Source organism: Jaculus jaculus, chromosome 1 (assembly GCF_020740685.1).
Source record: "Jaculus jaculus isolate mJacJac1 chromosome 1, mJacJac1.mat.Y.cur, whole genome shotgun sequence".
In the NCBI taxonomy this organism is placed as follows: domain Eukaryota; kingdom Metazoa; phylum Chordata; class Mammalia; order Rodentia; family Dipodidae; genus Jaculus; species Jaculus jaculus.
The window spans coordinates 6,753,849-6,771,548 of record NC_059102.1 but is presented as its reverse complement, the minus strand read 5'-3'; the positions used below and the strand labels follow the sequence as shown (position 1 = coordinate 6,771,548).

Genomic DNA, 17,700 nt, shown 5'->3' with positions numbered 1-17,700 from the left:
ACACACACATTTATATAGAGGCTTTTAGATTCCAGGACTCAGTGGACAAATCTAACCACCTGGGCAATGTCCTCTTCACCTCACACACGTGTGCACCTGTCATTGAGAAGGATCATGGAGAAATTTAAATCCAGTGACAGGCATAGGTGGGCTTGTCATTAAGCATGACAGAGGTGACATCAGCAGAGAGCTGAGTGAAGGGTGGACCTGAGCTGGTTTGGGGTGCATTTTGTGGCTAGGGGAAGATAACTTCACATGCAGGTCTCCAGCCTGTGGCTTCCATGAGTCAGTGGATTCTGATTTTTGAGGGGGCCATGAGTGCCTTTGGCACGTGTGGTGCCATGTGTATATGTGCAGCATATGCGTGAGTATGTGCAGACACATGTGCTCTGTGTGCATGAGTGTGGAGATGAGAGGAGAACCCTGGGTGTCCTCCATCACCCTTGCGTCTTGTTTCCTCGAGAAAGACTTACTGAACCTGGATTCTCCGTGGTGTTGGTCAGACTGGCTGACCTGCACACTCTGCCCATGCATTCTCCTGTCTCCTCTCACAGGACTGAGGTTACAGGCAGGTGTGAACATGTCCTGTTTTCATAGTGGTGCTCGGGTTCAAACTCAGTGTCTCTCAGGACCTTGTGTTACGTGGCTAGTGCTGGTACCTGTGCAGCCATCTCTGCAGCCTCATGTGTTCTCTTGTGGTCTGCGCCAGGCCTGTGTTTTCTCTTCCACCCTGCTGAGCAGTGTTCCTGCCTCGCGTCTGCCCTTTGTGGAGGTCCGAGGTTTTCAGGCTGTTTGTACGTGTGTCCTGTGTGGTGACGCCGCCCGCTTTTAGCAGCTCTCTCAGTTTCTCCTGGACTTCCGTAGGTTGGCCTTTTCTGCACAATCCCCCACCAGACTTTCCTGCTCTTGATGCTGGCTCCATCTTCGCAGCCCTCAGTCTCTTCCATGATGTTGTTATGGGAAATGTTCTCAGAGTGCGCAGGTTGATGTGGGGCACAGACCCTTCTCTGACAGGACCCTCTCTCCTGATGACTGCGGTCCATTTCTTCATATCTTCCCGTCCACTTTAATACCTGCCAGTACAATTTTATAATTGCTTTCATAAAGGGGTCTTGGTAGCATCTTATCATGTAATTTTTCCAGGATTATAGTTGAACATGACTATTGAATTTTTTTTTATTGCAGCTAAGGATAAATCTGAGAAAATATTTGCACTTGCATTTGTGAAGCTGATGAGGTATGATGGGACCACCCTCAGAGACGGGGAGCACGACCTTATTGTTTATAAGGTATGTCTGTCACTGCTGGGACATTGTGGCCACCAACCAGCTCAGTCCTTTTTGGGTGTTCTGACCTGTGCTGATGGTTTTCATCACTGACAAAATACCTGAGCAAAACATCCTAAGGGAGGGGAGATTTATCTCAGCTCATGGCTTCTGAGGCTTCAGTCCACCAGCAGGGAGCATGGGGTGGGACCGTCCATGTCACAGTAGCCGGGAAGCAGAGTGAGAAAGTGTCTACACCAGCAGACTTCTTCTCTTCCCTCTTTTATTCCAGCAGGGTCCCCGTGTGGGTTCTTGCTACCCCCTGTCAGGTGGGTCTTTTCCCACTTAGGTAATTCTCTCTGGACAAACCCGTACAGGCACACGAGAGGTTCGCCTTGCTCATCTCCCAGAGTGTGTCTCAGTATAATCAAGTTGATGATCAAGATTAACCCTCGTAGCTGACATTCCCACTGCTCTCTAGCTACATTTAATTATGTAAATGAACCGTTATGATGACCAGCGCTTTAGCGGTTCCTGATGAGACTAAATGACAGGCAGTAACGCATTTGGTGCTACGTGAGGAGGCCAGGGACGTGAATTAGTCTACAGGAAGAAGGGACATTGTTAGAGTGCACTGTGGAGCCCAGTGCACCAAGCCAGTGTGGTGGTGAGGGGACTAAGGGTAGCAGAGCTCTGCTGTTGGTGAGGGCTCGTGACACGTTGCACAACCACACCCATAGGCTGAAGCCAAGAAGCTGGAAGACGCAGCCACGTACTTGAGCCTCCCGTCCACGAAAGCAGAGCTGGAAGAGAAGGGCCACTCAGCCACGGGCCGGGGCCTGCAGAGTCTGGGGAGCTGCGCCATCAGTAAAGACTCCTTTCAGATCTCTACACTGGTGTGCTCCACCAAACTGACCCAGAACGGTGAGTCTGGGAGGGGTCACACTCTTCTCAGAGTTCCTCTCCTTCGGCCTCTTCTTCTTTATTTACTTATTTTATTTTGGATGAATGTTGCATGGGGGAAGACACTCACTCCTTTCTTTGCTAAGGACCCACATGATGTCAGTGCACTAGGAAAGAGGACATGGCATAGTTTAAAACCTACATTCCACTTTGGTCCAGGGACATACTTTGCAGGGAGACTACAGGGTGCTTTGCACCTAAAGGAAAGTCACAAGGTATAAGATAAGGGAAGATGTATGGCATTTGAAGTCAGATCAGAGATCTGGGCTTGAGCTCTGGCCCTATGGTAACCCTAAAACTGGCCTTGAATAAAGGTTCTCTCAGCTTTATATTCCTTGTCTATAAGTGAGGAAATACTGCCTGCTTCCAGACCTTTCTGACTGTAATAGACACTGTTGGATGGGAGGTCTCTCTCTGGGTCTTCTGTCTTAGCTTTTCCTTGAGATAATTACTGGTTATCTTTCTTTTGAATAGTTAATTTGCCTAACATCTTCCAGGCTCCTTGTGCTGTGAGACGAGGCTTCCTTGCTGATCCTCACACTCAAAGCTCCGCCTTGTGTGGCAGGTCACTCATCAGCTGCTGCTTAGTGTCTCTGGGCTGGCCAAGTTCATTTCCCACCACTTGCGGCCTCCCTAGTCACAGGGCCATGCAGCCAAGGTACTTCGTATTCTGAGCACACCAGGGTTGTTGCTGTTTCTGTCTGAAGGAGCCTCCTCTGCACAAATCCTTCATTTAAAATTGTATCCCCCTAATGTGACCGTATCACAGCTGTGCAGAGTGACTTTATGCTCTCTTGAAACTGAGCTTCAAAATCCAATTTTTTCCTCTTAACTGCCTGATATGGACTGTGATTATTAATGTCTGTTGCTATCAGGAATCACATCTCTGGGGCGTCTGTCAATCATGGCTAGAGTTTTGGATTTGCTGAGGGGCAGGCATCCTTCAGCCTTCAACAGGATAAACACAGGACCAAAGCAAACCTATCATTTGGAAGGCTAGAAGCTATAGGTTCAGACATGCCAGTTCGCGTCAGATGCTGTTCAAACTTCCTCTGCCTGCCTTTCCCTTCTCTGTTCTCAGTTATGCCCCGCGTGCTTTCCCGCCCAGGCCTCAGGCGGACACCGCTTCGTGTGGCGTTGGGGCAGTAAGTCTCTCAGAGGCTGTAGGGCTATCTGGATGGATCTGTGTGCTGGTGCTTTGACGCCATCTGGGTACTTTTCTCTCTTACCTCGATCATCATGTTCTTCCTGATTCATTTCTGAGATGTCCCAGCTGCACCGTAGTGCCGTGAGCTCCTGACACGCCTTACTGGGGGGTTAAATCTGTGGGAACCCTCTGAGGAGGCTGCGTGGACTTGGCGCTTAGGGAGAATGACCTCAGCTGAACAGGGCCCAGCTTGCGACTGGGACCCTAATACCACCCACGTTTCTTTGTGAATGTTCCCTCACGGGCCCCATGTATCTGATGGACTACGGTGTTTGGGCCTCATTTAACCCTGATGAAGGTGCTTGTCTGCAGTCACCACCTGTCCCGTACGTGTGCGCGTGGGGTTTCAGCAGGTGCTGGGCCGTGCACGCTCTTCACTGCGTGGGAAGCTGCCGTCTTACATGGAGTCATGTTCCAGGTTCTTATCTGGATATTATTTGGATTTGGCCAGATATCCTCTTAAAAACAAGATTCTGAATAGCAGATTCCGAGTCTTCCACATGGCATCTTTTGTAATCCACATCTCTCTTCCCTAGAAAGAGTCCTGGACAGCGGGACTCCTCACGGGGGTGGCGGGAGATCCTTGCGTGCACCTCCAGCTCCTTGACTCGCACTGGCTGTGGTGATTCCCCGGTCCCCAGGGAGTATGTTCTGGTTTCAGCAGCAGCCGTTGCTGGGCAACAAGGAAATTCCACAGTGATGCAGCTCACAGAGAAGAGGGGAGTCTGTGGCTTTCATTTCATGCCAGTGCCAACACCCAACTTGGGGATTGTGGCATGTCAGTTGTGCCTAAAATGGAGGTGCCCCAGTTGGCATCTAAGGGTGAAGTCCCAGATTCTTCTTTGAGATAGTTGCTTTTTTTCTGAAACTATAATTTGTTACGGCAAAGTTTAGTTACTTAGGGAAGAGCAGTAGCTGAATTGTCCATCGAGGTTCGTGTCGAACATCTCTGTCTGTCCTCAGCAGTGTGCTGGCTGCCGTGGGGGACATGAAAAGAGCTGCAGGCTGCTCTTCCCCTTCTCCATTAGCTTACTGTGTAACTAGAGGGAAAGGAGTGGAGAAACGAAGAATCATTATGGATCTGCTGTGATGAATTCCTGGGAATAGGGCATGGGGAGGGGGGACCTTGTCTGGCTGGGCCCTGCAGGAGATAGGGAAGCTGTTTTCTTCCATCCCTGCCCCTCCTCCAAGGGGATCTACTAATTTGCTTTGTTGAACTTTTTCTCATATTTACAATGTCAAAGTCAGGAGTGACGGTGCATGCCTTATTGTCCCAGCACCTGGGGAAGCTGAGGTAGGAAAATCACAAGTTCAAGTGCACTCTCAGTTACATAGTGAATTCCTGGCTAGCCCGAAGTAACAAGTGACACACTGTCTCATCAACATTAATGAAATAGGGCTGGAGAGATGCCTTAGCAGTTAAGGTTTTTGCCTGCAAAGCCACAGGACCCAGGTTCGATTACTCAGGACCCATATTAGCCAGATGCACAAGGGGGCACACGCATCTGGAGTTTGTTTGCAGTGGCTGGAGGCCCTGGCATGCCCGTTCTCTTTGTCTGTCTCCTCTCTATCTCTGCTTGAAAATAGGTAGATAAATTTAAAAAAATCCTAACCCCACCCAACAAAATTAATGAAATAAAAATAACAGATGCAAAGTGGAATCGGTGCCAGCACAGTCATGTCACATACGCCACCGATGTTGAATCAGTGAGGTCTCTATCAAAGAAACACTGGTCACTCTTGAGAGGCAGATGTCCCTTAACCCCAGTGACCAAGAGTGTGTCTGGATAGGATATTGCTTTTCTCTTTACTCCACTTTCAATTGAAAATTAAAACATGGTGGGGGCTCTGGAGGCCCCGCCCCTGAGGATATAGAGGCAGTTAATAGTTGCTGGGGGGGGGGGGCTTTGTCCTTGTCCCTTCCCAGTGATCTGAAAGTAGTTAATGCTTGCTAAGGGGAGTGGTTCAAGGCCCTGTCCCTCCCTATATATCTTCAAGCAGCTCATGTTGCTAGGGGCGGGGCCATGAGGTCTCTGCCCCTCCTTGAGGCTACTTTAACCTGTTAATGAGGTTTCTGGGAGGCATTTTCTTCAGTGAGGTGCGCACTCCATGTTGTCCATGCTTCTGTAAGTAACCCCAGTTAAACTGGCTGGTTCACCAAGCTAGGCAAGTAGAATCTTGTCTGTTTTTGTCTTTGGTGCCCCACTAAGGGAGAATAGATGTTTGATCAAGTCTTCTAAGAAAAAGTACACAGTGTTGGGCTGGAGAGATGGCTTAGCGGTTGAACACTTGCCTGTGAAACCTAAGGACCCTGGTTTGAGGCTTCATTCCCCAGGACCCATGTTAGCCAGATGCACAAGGGGCCGAATATGTCTGGAGTTCGCTTGCAGTGGCTGGAGGCCCTGGCGTACCCATTCTCTCTCTCTGCCACTGTCAAATAAGTAAATAAAAGTAAAAAAAAAAAATCTAAAAAAAAAGTACACAGTGCGTTTTCTACTGCCATCTATTTAATTCTTACAGCAGCCCAGCAGATTCTGGAGCATTGTTCCCTCTGTTCAGATGAGAAACCGAGTAACGTGGCAGGGTGCCTTCGTGGCTGTGTAACTGGCACAGCCGCAGCCCTGGGGGTAGCCCCTTTTTGGTTTTTAACTCTTCTCTGGAAACCTGTGTTTGGGTATAAGTTCACCAGTTACTTTCTTGTTCTTGGGACCAAATACCTGACTGAAAGCTGCTTAGGGAAGGGAAGAGCTCTTCATGGCAGGTAAAACCCAGAAGTGGCAGATAGACAGGTGGTATCACATCAGGCATCAGAAAGGAGGGAGGAAGGGGGGGAGAAGGAGAGGGAGAGAGAGAAAGAGAGGGAGAGAGAGAAGAAGAAGGAGGGGAAAGAAGAAGAGGAGAGAGAGAGAGAAAAAAAGAAAGGAACAGGAGAATAGAGCTTGGGACCAGGCTGTAAGACCTCAAGGCCTACCTCCAGTGATGTGCTTCCTGCACCAAGGCTCCACATTCTGGAAGTGCTACACCATTCCCAAACCCTGCCACCAACTGGGGATTAAGTCCTGAAGCATATGGTCATATCAGGGACATTTTACATTTCACTGTCATAGGTACTTACTTATCCATGCCTTTTATGTGGTTTGATCAGAAATTATATTCCTCATCCCTGTTCACTAAAATCTTATCTGTAGTCAAAATTATATTTTTGCTTTCACTATTAGCTAGAGTTTTGTCTTTTTTTAAAAAAAAGTATTATTTATTTATTTACTTTTTGACAGGGTCTCACTCTATCCCAGACAGATCGGGAACTCACAATGCAGTCCAGGCTGTCCCAGAATGGCTCAGTGATCTTCCTACGTCTGATTTCCGAATGCCGAGATGATAGGCCTGAGCCACTGCACTCAGCACCTTTGCTTTCTTTTCTTTTCTTTTTTTGTTTTTAACAATTACAATTTTTGTATCTGAAGTTAGTTCCTGACACACATAAATAGTAAATTAGATGCACTTTGCTAATTGCATTTTTCCAAGTAATAGGATATTAATATAACATGAGGCAAAAAAGTGTAGGCACACATAGATTCCTAGGAAGGGTTTGGATTATGTCTCTTCATCTTGTTACTTTTTATTTATTTACTTGAGAGCAACAGACAGAGTGAGAAAGAGGCAGAGAGAGAGAGAGATTGAGAGAGAGAGAGAGAGAATGGGTGCACCAGGACCTTCAGCCATTCAAACAAACTCCAGACGCGTGCGCCCCCTTGTGCATCTGGCTAACGTGGGTCCTGGGGAATCCAGCCTCGACCTGGGGTCCTTAGGCTTCATAGGCAAGTGCTTAACTGCTAAGCCATCTCTCCAGCCCTGTCTCTACTTCTTCTTCTTTTTTTTTTTTTTTCGAGGTAGGGTCTCACTCTGGTCCAAGCTGACCTGGAATTCACTCTGTAGTCTCAGGGTGGTCTTGAACTCACTGCGATCCTCCTACCTCTGCCTCCCGAGTCTGGGATTAAAGGCGTGCGCCATCATACCCGGCTGTCTCTGCTTCTTAAAATACATCCGTGTCTTCATGTGTGCCCAGCCTGTGGCCCAAGGCAGCACCCACACAGTTGTGCACACTCTCCAACCCATTTGTAGTTGGCAACATCATGCTAGGGCATCAGAAGGTGAGGTACTCTTGTAAAATCCTTCAAACTTAAAAAAAGAATCCTTTGAACCTTTAAAAACCCGTATATTCAATCTTGTGTTATCCACTAACAAGACAAGAAACATAAACACATCCCCAAGGCAACAGCAAGCTCTGAAAAGCCAGTGGGCAGCTCTCAGAGGATTGGGCTCAGCTGTCCATGGTGGTTGGGGCTCAAGGATTATCAACATGCCCTTCCAGTCCTTGAACTCATGTTAATTATTTTTTGTTATAAAAAAAATTGTCAATGCTTATTCTCAATTGGGAAGAGCCAGTTGGGGAACAGAGGCTGCGTCGGTCTTTGGAAGGGCAACTTCGTGGGAGCATTGTGGTGTTCCCCCCACCGCCAGCTACCTCCCTTGGGTGGGAAAAGCTAGTGCTCTTTGAGCTTCCCCGAATGCATTTTTAAAGCTCCTACACAGAAATCATTTCATGGTAAATGTAGCTGGAAATAATGAATTCAACTGCTTTAGGTGTTAAATATGTTGCTACAAGGTAATGAAATATTTAGCAGGCCAGCCTTGCGAAATAGGGTTGATTTTTTTTTTTGTTGTTGTTGTTGTTGTTGTTGCTGGAGATTTTTATAGAGAACCTCCCCTGATGCATGAGTTGGAGGCAGTTCTTGCATGGGGGCGCTGACTTCTTGTGTCCCGCTTGCAGTGGACCTCCTGGGGCTGCTGAAGTGGAGATCCAACACCAACCTGCTGCAGCAGAACCTGAGGCAGCTGATGAAAGTGGACGGAGGCGAGGTGGTGAAGGTAAGGCGGCCCAGTGGGCGCGTTCGTCTTGTCCCTGTGTGCGTCAGGGACATAGGCGCTGATCCCAGGGGACCCACAGGAATCTGACTGAAGCTGTTTCATAAGAGTGATGCAAGCCTGTGAGTAGATCGCGGCCGGCATGTTCCTGTTAGGGAGGAGAAGGCCATCTGGTTTTACTCGGAAGGAGTGGGCTTTGAACCCACCTTCTTCTGGGTGCTGTCTTCTCCCCTGAGGGTCCCTACTGCAGCATTGAGAAGAACTGAGCACCCTTTAAGGCTTCATTTGAGCCTTCTTCATGAGGATCCCATGAGATCTGAAACCCTGGGTTGGCCCATGGGAGATGTCCTTTTCTGTGTTCTCTGATCATGGTCATTGTCCACTCTCCTTGTGGTTAGCAATGGCTCATGTCTCCCCGAGGTCCTCAGAAGTGACATGGAGACCCAGCTCCATTGTGTGAGAGAAAGGGCATAGCATGGGAGGTCTGCTTCTGTCATGTGACTCACTTCCTAGCCGTGTATACAGATGGGCTCTGAAGACATGTTGGGCACTAGCATTTTTTTGTTTGTTTTTTTGAGGTAGGGTCTCACTGTGGCCCAGGCTGACCTGGAATTCAGTATGTAGTCTCAGGGTGGCCTCAAACTCATGGCGATCCTCCTACCTGTACATCCTGAGTGCTGCTGGGATTAAAGGCGTGTGCCACCATGCCTGACTTAGGCACTAGAATTTAAGTCTTCTCAGCTTGGTGCCTTGAGCTGTGAGATTGGCCCTCAGAGCGGTGAGTGGTCTTCAGACCCTTGAGCATCAGAATGTCACTCTTCCTCTTTGATACTTTGTGGTTCTGAACTGTCCTCCAGTGTTGGGATCATCTCTTCTCTCATGTTCCACACAAGGATGTGCTCAGACGACTTCCTTGCACAAGAGGGGATGTTTTGTCATTTTCAGGGTGATCCCGTGGGCCAGGGATGCTGAGCTGGTCGCCGACTCCTAAGTCAAGTCTGCACCTCCTGGTGTGTGAGTTTCTCCTCAGTTCTTCACCCTCTTTGAGAGGAGCTTGCAGAAGGAGACTGCCTTATCTCTGTAAAATTAATTACTTAAAATGGCCTTAATTAAGCAGCCATGTGTTTAACTTCAGCGGGAGTTAATTTGGTTGCACTGCTTCCCTGTATCCATTCTGCAACCACTCGAACGTATCCCCTACCTTAGAATTTTAATCATCTTTTCGACCTGGGCTTCTGCCAACAGCTCAGACGATGTCAGTTGCATTTTAACCTTCCTTGGGTGCTTGCTGTAAATGTCTCAGTTCAGATGGCAACTGGGTGAATAAGCAAATGTACTTTAGAAGACTTGCAGTCAATGAAATTTTGTTCCCTTTCATTCTTAAGACCCTTTGCCACATCTTGAATTCCTTGTACTTGTGTTGACTTAGGGTCATACCAGAGACAACCTAGAGTGATCTTGCTCTGTCTCCTCTATCCAGTATGTTGTCATCCTTGTCTACTGGTGTTTGTCTCGGGAAATAGTTTTATGTCTCCCTCCTTCCTGGGAACCTCTTGGGCTGAAGCAACCTTACTCCCTTACCCCTCTCTTTTGTCCGTGAGCATCCCTACATTTAGGTCCTGAAAGATGAACTGGCTTTCTGACTGGCGTAGCTCTTGATGGACAGGGCTTGAGGAACTCCAGGCTTCGTGGTACTCTTTCTCTACGTAGAGACATGGATGGATGGTGGGGTTGGTCCCTTGGGTTCTACCTGTCCCTTGTGTGTGTTCATAGCTGCCAGTGGAGACAGGGCACTGCTTGATATATTGAGGAAGGTATTTTCCCCTTTCATAAGAGAAATAGTTCCAATGAAGATGGAGAATGAATATGGTGGTTTGTTCTTTGAGGGTCTAACTTAGAGAAAGAGAGAGAGAGAATGAATGGTGTGACCGCAGTGCTCACAAATGGCTCTCCTGTGCTGACCCTAAGGTACCTAGCCCTTACCATCGGGGACTTTGGCCAGAGAGGGGCTCTGCTCTTTCTAGTTCTGATCCAAGGTTGCTAAGCACATCACTAGTCTGGGTGGCACAGGGAGACCTACGGCAGGGACTGTGATGAACTGTGGTGAGTGAGGGCTTGGTGCCTGGAGATTCTTTTGGCAGGGACGTTAGGTTGTTAGCAGATGGCATCAAGTTTTAACCTTTGCAAAATGAAAATCCTGGGAAACGCTACCAAAGTAACAAAGTGGTATAGACAAAAATCATTGCAGCATTGATGAGGCTCTTGGGCTCTTGGAAAGGCAGTGTCTCTGTCAGCTGCTTGTGGCATTTTCTCAGTTAGGTTGGGGGAAAGGCTGGCCTAGTGGAATTCAGGTAGAACTCAGGAACTCCTCACGCCCGGGTCTGTGGCTAGTCTGGTGTTGTCCTCTGTCTCCAAGGGACTGGTGGCTCGCTACTCTTGCCAGGTGGCACAGCAGTCATACGGTCGGCTCGTGCACTGCCACCTGCACGTCCTTGGGAACAAGCTCTGCGGTTTGTTTCCTCAGACTCATGACTGCAGTAGTTTGAGATCCTCTGTGGTCTTCAAGGACTTTGTATGTCGACTAGAGCATTCAGGAAGAATCTAGAAACCAGTATCTGATTGAGCCGTCCCTTTGATACTCTTGCTCAGTGGCCACACCATCCATTACCACCTTTAAAAAACAGTTTGAAAGCCGGGCATGGTGGCGCATGCCTTTAATCCCAGCACTCAGGGGGCAGACGTAGGAAGATCGCCATGAGCTCAAGGCCACCCTGAGACTACATAGTGAATTCCGGGTCAGCCTGAGCTAAAGTGAGACCCTACCTTAAAAAACAAAAACAAAACAAAACAACAACAACAACAACAAAAAACAGTTTGATTGAGATGCTGTTTGCGTGCACCAAGATTTACCCGTTACTCTGCTTAGTTCACTAGTGTTTAGAGTTGGGCTATTTTTTCTTGTGTGTACCTGTGTGTGTCCTGTGGTACACACATACATTGCTCCTGTAGTGCCCCAAGCGCTTGCCTGTGTCAGGGGAAAGATGGGAACTCACTTGCAGTGGCCAGAGCCATATGTGGGTGTCCCGCCCATGACCTTCCTGCCTGGTCTCTTTGAGCCTGAGGCTGTCACTGACACCAGGTCCTGCTGTTTTGCTTGAGCCTAGGTGATTCCCTGGTCTCTGTTCCCCTTTGCAGGACTGGGGTTACAGGTGTGCATGGCTGCACCTAGCTATTGATATGGGATCAGGAAATATGAGCAGGGCCTTTCTTCTTGCATAGGAATAACACTTAAACGCTGGGCTTCTCTCCAGCCCACCTGGGATTATTTCTGATTGTCTTGTCCCAAAGAGAAACACCCACTGGACGTCATACCCCCAGTCTGCTTTGTCTCTGGATTTGTGTCTTCTGGGCATTGTTTCATAGTGGTAGGATCAGACCGGGCGTGCCTTTCCAAGAGGCTGTTGTAGTGTGTGCAAGGGTGCTCGGCCTCACTTTGCTACATGGATAGAATACATTCTTATTTGTTAACCTGTCCATCAGGTAGTAGCCATGTGTTTTGTTTCCACTTCTTTTTTTTTTTTCAATATTTTTTCTTTATTTATTTATGACAGACAGAGACAGAGACAGAGAGACAGAGAATGGGCAGACCAGGGCTTCTAACCACTGCAAATGAACTCCAGATATGGGTTCTGGGGAATTGAACCCGCGTCCTTAGGCTTCACAGGCAAGCACCCTAATCACTAAGCCATCTCTCCAGCCCCTCCCCCCTTTTTAAGCAAAGATAAGTAAGATGATAATGCTGTTGTGGGTATATATTGGCAAGTTTTTATTTATTTACTTGAGAGAGAGAGAGAGAGAGAGAGAGAGAGAGAGAGACAGACAGACAGACAGACAGACAGAGGGAGAATGGGCACACCAGGGCCTCTCACCACTGCAAACAAACTCTAGACACATGCAACTCCTGTGCATCTGGCTTACGTGGGTACCGAGGAGTCGAACCTGGGTCCTTAGGCTTCCTAAGGAAGCACCTTAACTGCTAAACCATCTCTTCAGCCCTATGGGCAGGTTTGTGTGTGTGTGTGTGTGTGTGTTCTTTTTCCTTTGGGATACATACCTGGGAAAGCAGTTGTTGAGTTATGTGTCGAATGTATGTTTCAGTGAGGAATTCTCATCTATTCTCCAAAGGCATTTTATGTCTTCAGTTTGTATTTTACTACACAGTGCACAAGAGCTCTCATTTCTCCACATCCTCCCCCACACGGCTGTCCTCCATTGTCTTGATACAGTCTTGACAGTGGTGTGAAGTGGTCGGCAGCGTGGCCGCATCTCGCGCATCGCTAGTGCTGCGTGGAGAAATCCCTGTACCCCATTCCTTTCACGGCCAGTGTCCTGCCAGGTGGCTTTCCAGGACTTCTCCACTGCCGGGGAGTGTTCCTCTTCTGGGGTTGTCATCTGTGTGCACTGTGTGTAGTGTGTGTGTATACATGTGTATGCAGATGTGCACGCCCTGTGTGCCTGGGTACAGGTGCCAGGGGAGAATGCTGGGCATCCCTGTCTATGTGTTTCCACCTCACTTGTTTGAAACAGTGAGAACTGGACCCGGAGCCAGGCTGGGCTTTGGTTCTGCGGGCCAGCGAGCCCCAATGCTGCTCCTGTCTCCTCCCCAGCACACTGCCCCGCCCAGCTTTACCTGGGTGCTGGAGATGTTACTCAGTTTCTCATACTTGCGCAGAAAGCAGCCTTGAGCAGTAAGCCGAATTTCGAGCCCAGTCTGTCTGACTTTTCCTCTAGTGGCATTGGGTTTGAAACCTTCTGGAGTGACATACATTTGAATTCTATTTTCTTCTTAATTAATTTTATGTTGCCTTTTCATCCTGTACACTCACATTTATGTGGTTTTAGTGGGCTGGAGGGATGGCTTAGCAGTCCAGGCATTTGTCTTCAAAGCCTAAGGTCTTAGGTTTGACTCCCCAGGACCCACGTAAGCCAGATGTACCAGGTGGCACATGTGTCTGGAGTTTGTTTGCAGTGGGTAGAGACCCTGGTCTCTCTCTCTCCCTCTGCCTACCTATTTCTGTATCTCTATCTCAAATAACTAAATAGAACATTAAAAAATAATTTCCATTTATCTCTGGTAAGTCTCTCCTTGCAAGCCCAGGGCTGTGCACCCCAGTTTGGGCACCATGTCTGTCTCCCCGCCTTGGCTTCATAGCAGAGCTAAGCCTGTCCCTCTGTGACTGCCAGCTGCTCCATTGATGAAGCCTCTTGCACTTGGTGAATGTAGTAAAATTCGGTCCAGCCTGGTGGAAACTTGGGGAGGGGGTTGGGATGGTTCTTTAGGGGTGCAGCAGCAGTAGGCTGTCTCCCAGCTTTGTTCCTGCACGGCTTGAGTCAGGATGACCTGTCTTTGTTTGTAACTCAGTCGTCTGGGATGTTTGCCTTGCATATCTGCAGTCTAAAGGACAGTCTCGGAAGTTACCTCGTCGTCTGTCTGTCCGTCCATTTAGCATATTTCTCCCTCTCTCTTATCATCTACCTACTTTCCTGTCGTTGGTCATCTAGTTATACCTATGTATGAAACATTTATTGTCTGTATGCCTACCATCTATCTTTTTTATAGTTAAAAGTATTTGTTAGATTATTTATTTGCAAGTAGAGAGAGGGAAGGAAAAAATGGGAGAGAGAGGGATAGAGAGGACAAAAAAGGGAACCCCAGGACCTCTTACCACTGTAAACAGACTCCAGATGCATGTTCTGCTTTGTGCATCTAGCTTCACATAGGGAATGGGGAGTCAAATCTGGGCACACAGGCTTTACAAGCATGCCTCTTTAATCTCGTCACTCCAGGCTCACAGGTTCCATTTTGTGCATCTGGCTTTATGTAGGTACTGGGGAATCGATCCTAGGCCATCAAGCTTTGTAAGCAAGTGCCTTGAACAGTTAAGCCAGTTCTCCAGCCCTCTTTTCATCTTTTTAAAAAGTATGTTACTATCTGAGAGAGGGAGAGAGGCAGAGGCAGAGAGAGAGAGAGAGAGAGAGAGAGAGAGAGAGAGAAAGAGTGAGCGAGCACACCAAGGCTTCGTAGGCACTGTAAACAAATTGCACATGCATGTACTACCTTGTGCATCTGGCTTTATGTTAGTACTGGGAAATTGAACCAGGGTCCTTTGGCTTTGCAGGCATGTGCCTTAACCACTAAGCCATCTCTCCAGCCCCCTCTTTTTATATTTTTGATACAGGGTCTCAGTTTGTAGTCCAGGCAGTCCTCTTGCCTCAGCCTCTCAATAGCAGGATGACAGGTGTGTACCACTGTGTATGGCTTGAAGTTAGTAGCTGTATAGGCAGCCCTGAGGAAAGCTAGTGATGTGGAGTTAACCCACTTGGGGATTGTGGGGTGCGCTGACTTGTCACTGACCTCTTGCATGTACAGTTCCTGCAGGACACCCTGGATGCCCTTTTTAACATCATGATGGAGAACTCCGAGAGTGAGACCTTTGATACTCTGGTGTTTGATGCTCTGGTAAGGGGAAGCCTCCCTTTCATCTGCTCATGTGGTGAAGTGTCCTTTTATGCTGCAGCCTTTGAAGGGGGACGGGACCATTCCACTCACCTTGAAAGCCTTTTTGTGGCAGAGCCAATCGCCAGGGAAGTGGGAAGGTTCTCTTAATGTGAAGCTATCGTCATGCTAATGTCATTTCTCAGGTGGGAAGACACGGCCTTTGGAGCAAGCGTTCTAGCTCTCATTCCCACGTGGTGGCGCAGGCGGGTCAGTGGCGTGTTCCACGCTGGCCTTCCTCGCCGCTCACAAGCCGCTCACTGATTGCCTTCCCAGGTCTTTATCATTGGACTCATTGCTGACCGGAAGTTCCAGCACTTCAACCCCGTTTTAGAAACCTACATCAAGAAGCACTTCAGTGCAACGTTAGCCTACACGTGAGTTCCTTGGTGTTCTTTCAAAGCAAGCTTGCTTTTGCTCAGTGTTTGATATTTAGGGTTACTTTAGTATATTTCTGCCTCAAAACTCTGAATTTACTGTGGCAATTTTTATTATTGTTCCCCTCTTTAAAAGACTTAAAAATATTGTTTAATGAGAAATGCGACGAACTATTGTAACATTCTAGAATAAATTCTTGTTCTCTTCCTTCCCTTCCATTCATCTTCGGAAATTTCGGTTTGTGTTAATGACACTGATCTGTGGATGTGGCGTGCCTGTCACACTGTGGCTTCCCAAGAGCATGGGATGGACAAATAAGTGGATGTGCTTCTGGTTTGAGGTGATTGGTCCTTCAGTGCGAGTACGGCACAGGTCTGTGTTTGTCCTTGTGCCTCCCTTCGCTTTCCTCAGAATCTTCAGCTGTCAGCTGACGCGGATTCCCGCTGTCCTTCTGCACCCTTGCCCGTCCCCCATCCCGACACTCTGCACCCCACAGCTAGCGTGCACAGATGCTGCCTGGCCTGGACCGCACCGCGCCGTGCCCCAGCAGCCTGGAACTGGGCTACATGGGCTGAGACCATAGCTCTAGTTGTGTGATCTTAGGCAAGTTGCTTGACCTCTCTGACTTGCAATGTCCTTGTCTGAAAAGAAGTACGCGATTGTGGGCCTGTTTGAGAACTTTAACGAGTTAGCAGGTCCTTCACAACCACCGCTGATGCTGAAAGCACTCTAAGCAGTTGTTGGGCTTCATTTAGTATGTGTGACTTCCCTTCTCTTGGTGGGATTTAATGGCACTTATTCAAGTTTTGTATTGTTTGAATTGCATTGGAAATAAAATTTGCGTCATTTCTTCAAAGAACAGCTCATTTTGTATCATTAGAAATACTCTCTTTAGTGTCCTTAAATTGACTCAAAGCTTCCGTCTCTTTTGAAGAGATTTGGGTACAAATTTGTTTTCTAGGCCTTTGTACAGATGTAAACTCCTGGTCGGATTCTGGCTCCTGAAGCCGCATGGTGGTACTGCCCAGTCTGCGCCTGCAGACCGTTTCCTTCCCTGCCTCCAGCAAGTGTTGCGAGCAGGTGGTGATGGAGCCCTGGCATGCTGAGGTGGGACAAGGCTTTCCTTAGGACTTTGCTGATAGGTGTTTCCTTGACCTTCTGCTCACTCAGTGGAGAGACCCTGTGGGCTGGCCTGGTGGTCTGCTCTTTACAGACTGTGAGGAAAGTACACCAAGGGCCACCTTACTGCCCTAGTGACCACAGCCTGACTGCAAGGAAGGTGGGTATGTCTGCAGGTAGCTGTGAATGTGACGAGTCTCTATATGTGGCCAGTGTCAAAACTGTTGCTTCAAACATGGCCTCAAAGCTGTTCTCAACTTAGACTGTGTGTTTTCACCCCAGAAAACAAGCGCAGTGCCAAACTCCTTCTGCAGCGTTTCCAGCCCTGTCTTGGCATCATCATGCTGTGCCGGGCTGTTGGGAAAAATGTACACTTTCAATGGCAGAAAAATAAAAATGGGGAAGTTTCGGGGACTTGATATGTGGCTTTGTTGGTAGAGTACGTGCCTGGCTTTGGGTTGGTTCCTACGTTGTATACACCGGGCATACCTGTAATCCTGACACTTGAAAGGGAGAGCCGGGAAAATCAGAACGTCAGAGTCATCCTTGGTTCCATATTACCTTTGAGGTCAGTATTCACCTATCTTTAAAAACAGGGGTGGGGAGTTTCTGACAGGCTACGCTATGGGAAGGAGATAAAGCGCCATTTCATCCCTAAGCTACAGTGGGACTGGGGTAGGAGTCTGTGTGTGTCCTGCAATCCGGTCTCTGAGGTCTGCCCAAAAGATTTCTATTCTGGAAAGAGTGTTCTTAGTGTTGCAGTCAGGTTCGCATTGCTGGCAGAAATCACCCAACCAAGAGCAGCTTGTGGAGGAAAAAAAAAAGGGTTTATTTTAGTTCACAGACTCAGGGAAGCTCCATGATGGTAGGGGAAAATGCTGGCATGAGCAGAGGGTGGACATCACCCCCTGGCCAACATCAGATGGACAACAGAAACAGGAGAATAAATCAAACACTGGCAAGGGGAAACTGGCTATAACATCCATAAGCCCGCCCCAACAATATACTCCCTCCGAGAGGCATTAATTCCCAAATTGCCATCAACTGGGAATCTAGCATTCGGAACACCTAAGTTTATGGGGGATACTTGAATCAATACCACCTTATGCCTCTGGCCCCCATAAACTTAATAACCATACATGATATAACATACAGTGTATTCATCCAACTTTAAAGTCCCCATAATTTTTATCAATCCCTATGATATTCAAACATCCTTATAGTCCAAGGTGTTTTAACTGAGCCATACATAATAAGAAAAAAATCCCCCCAAAACTCATAATGGC

At 48.0% G+C, this 17,700-nt stretch overlaps 1 protein-coding gene across 3 annotated transcripts in view; it reads left to right on the top strand.

The window, feature by feature from the left end:
• The window catches only part of Dock1 (dedicator of cytokinesis 1), a 561,057-nt gene that overhangs the window by 108,095 nt on the left and 435,262 nt on the right, over nt 1–17,700 (top strand). For all 3 annotated transcript variants that reach the window (XM_045145312.1, XM_045145301.1, XM_045145308.1), the window contains exons 17-21: nt 1,186–1,289; nt 2,006–2,189; nt 8,267–8,364; nt 14,792–14,881; nt 15,194–15,294. In XM_045145312.1, the coding sequence (XP_045001247.1) occupies nt 1,186–1,289; nt 2,006–2,189; nt 8,267–8,364; nt 14,792–14,881; nt 15,194–15,294 (577 nt within the window). The remainder of the gene's footprint in view (nt 1–1,185; nt 1,290–2,005; nt 2,190–8,266; nt 8,365–14,791; nt 14,882–15,193; nt 15,295–17,700) is intronic.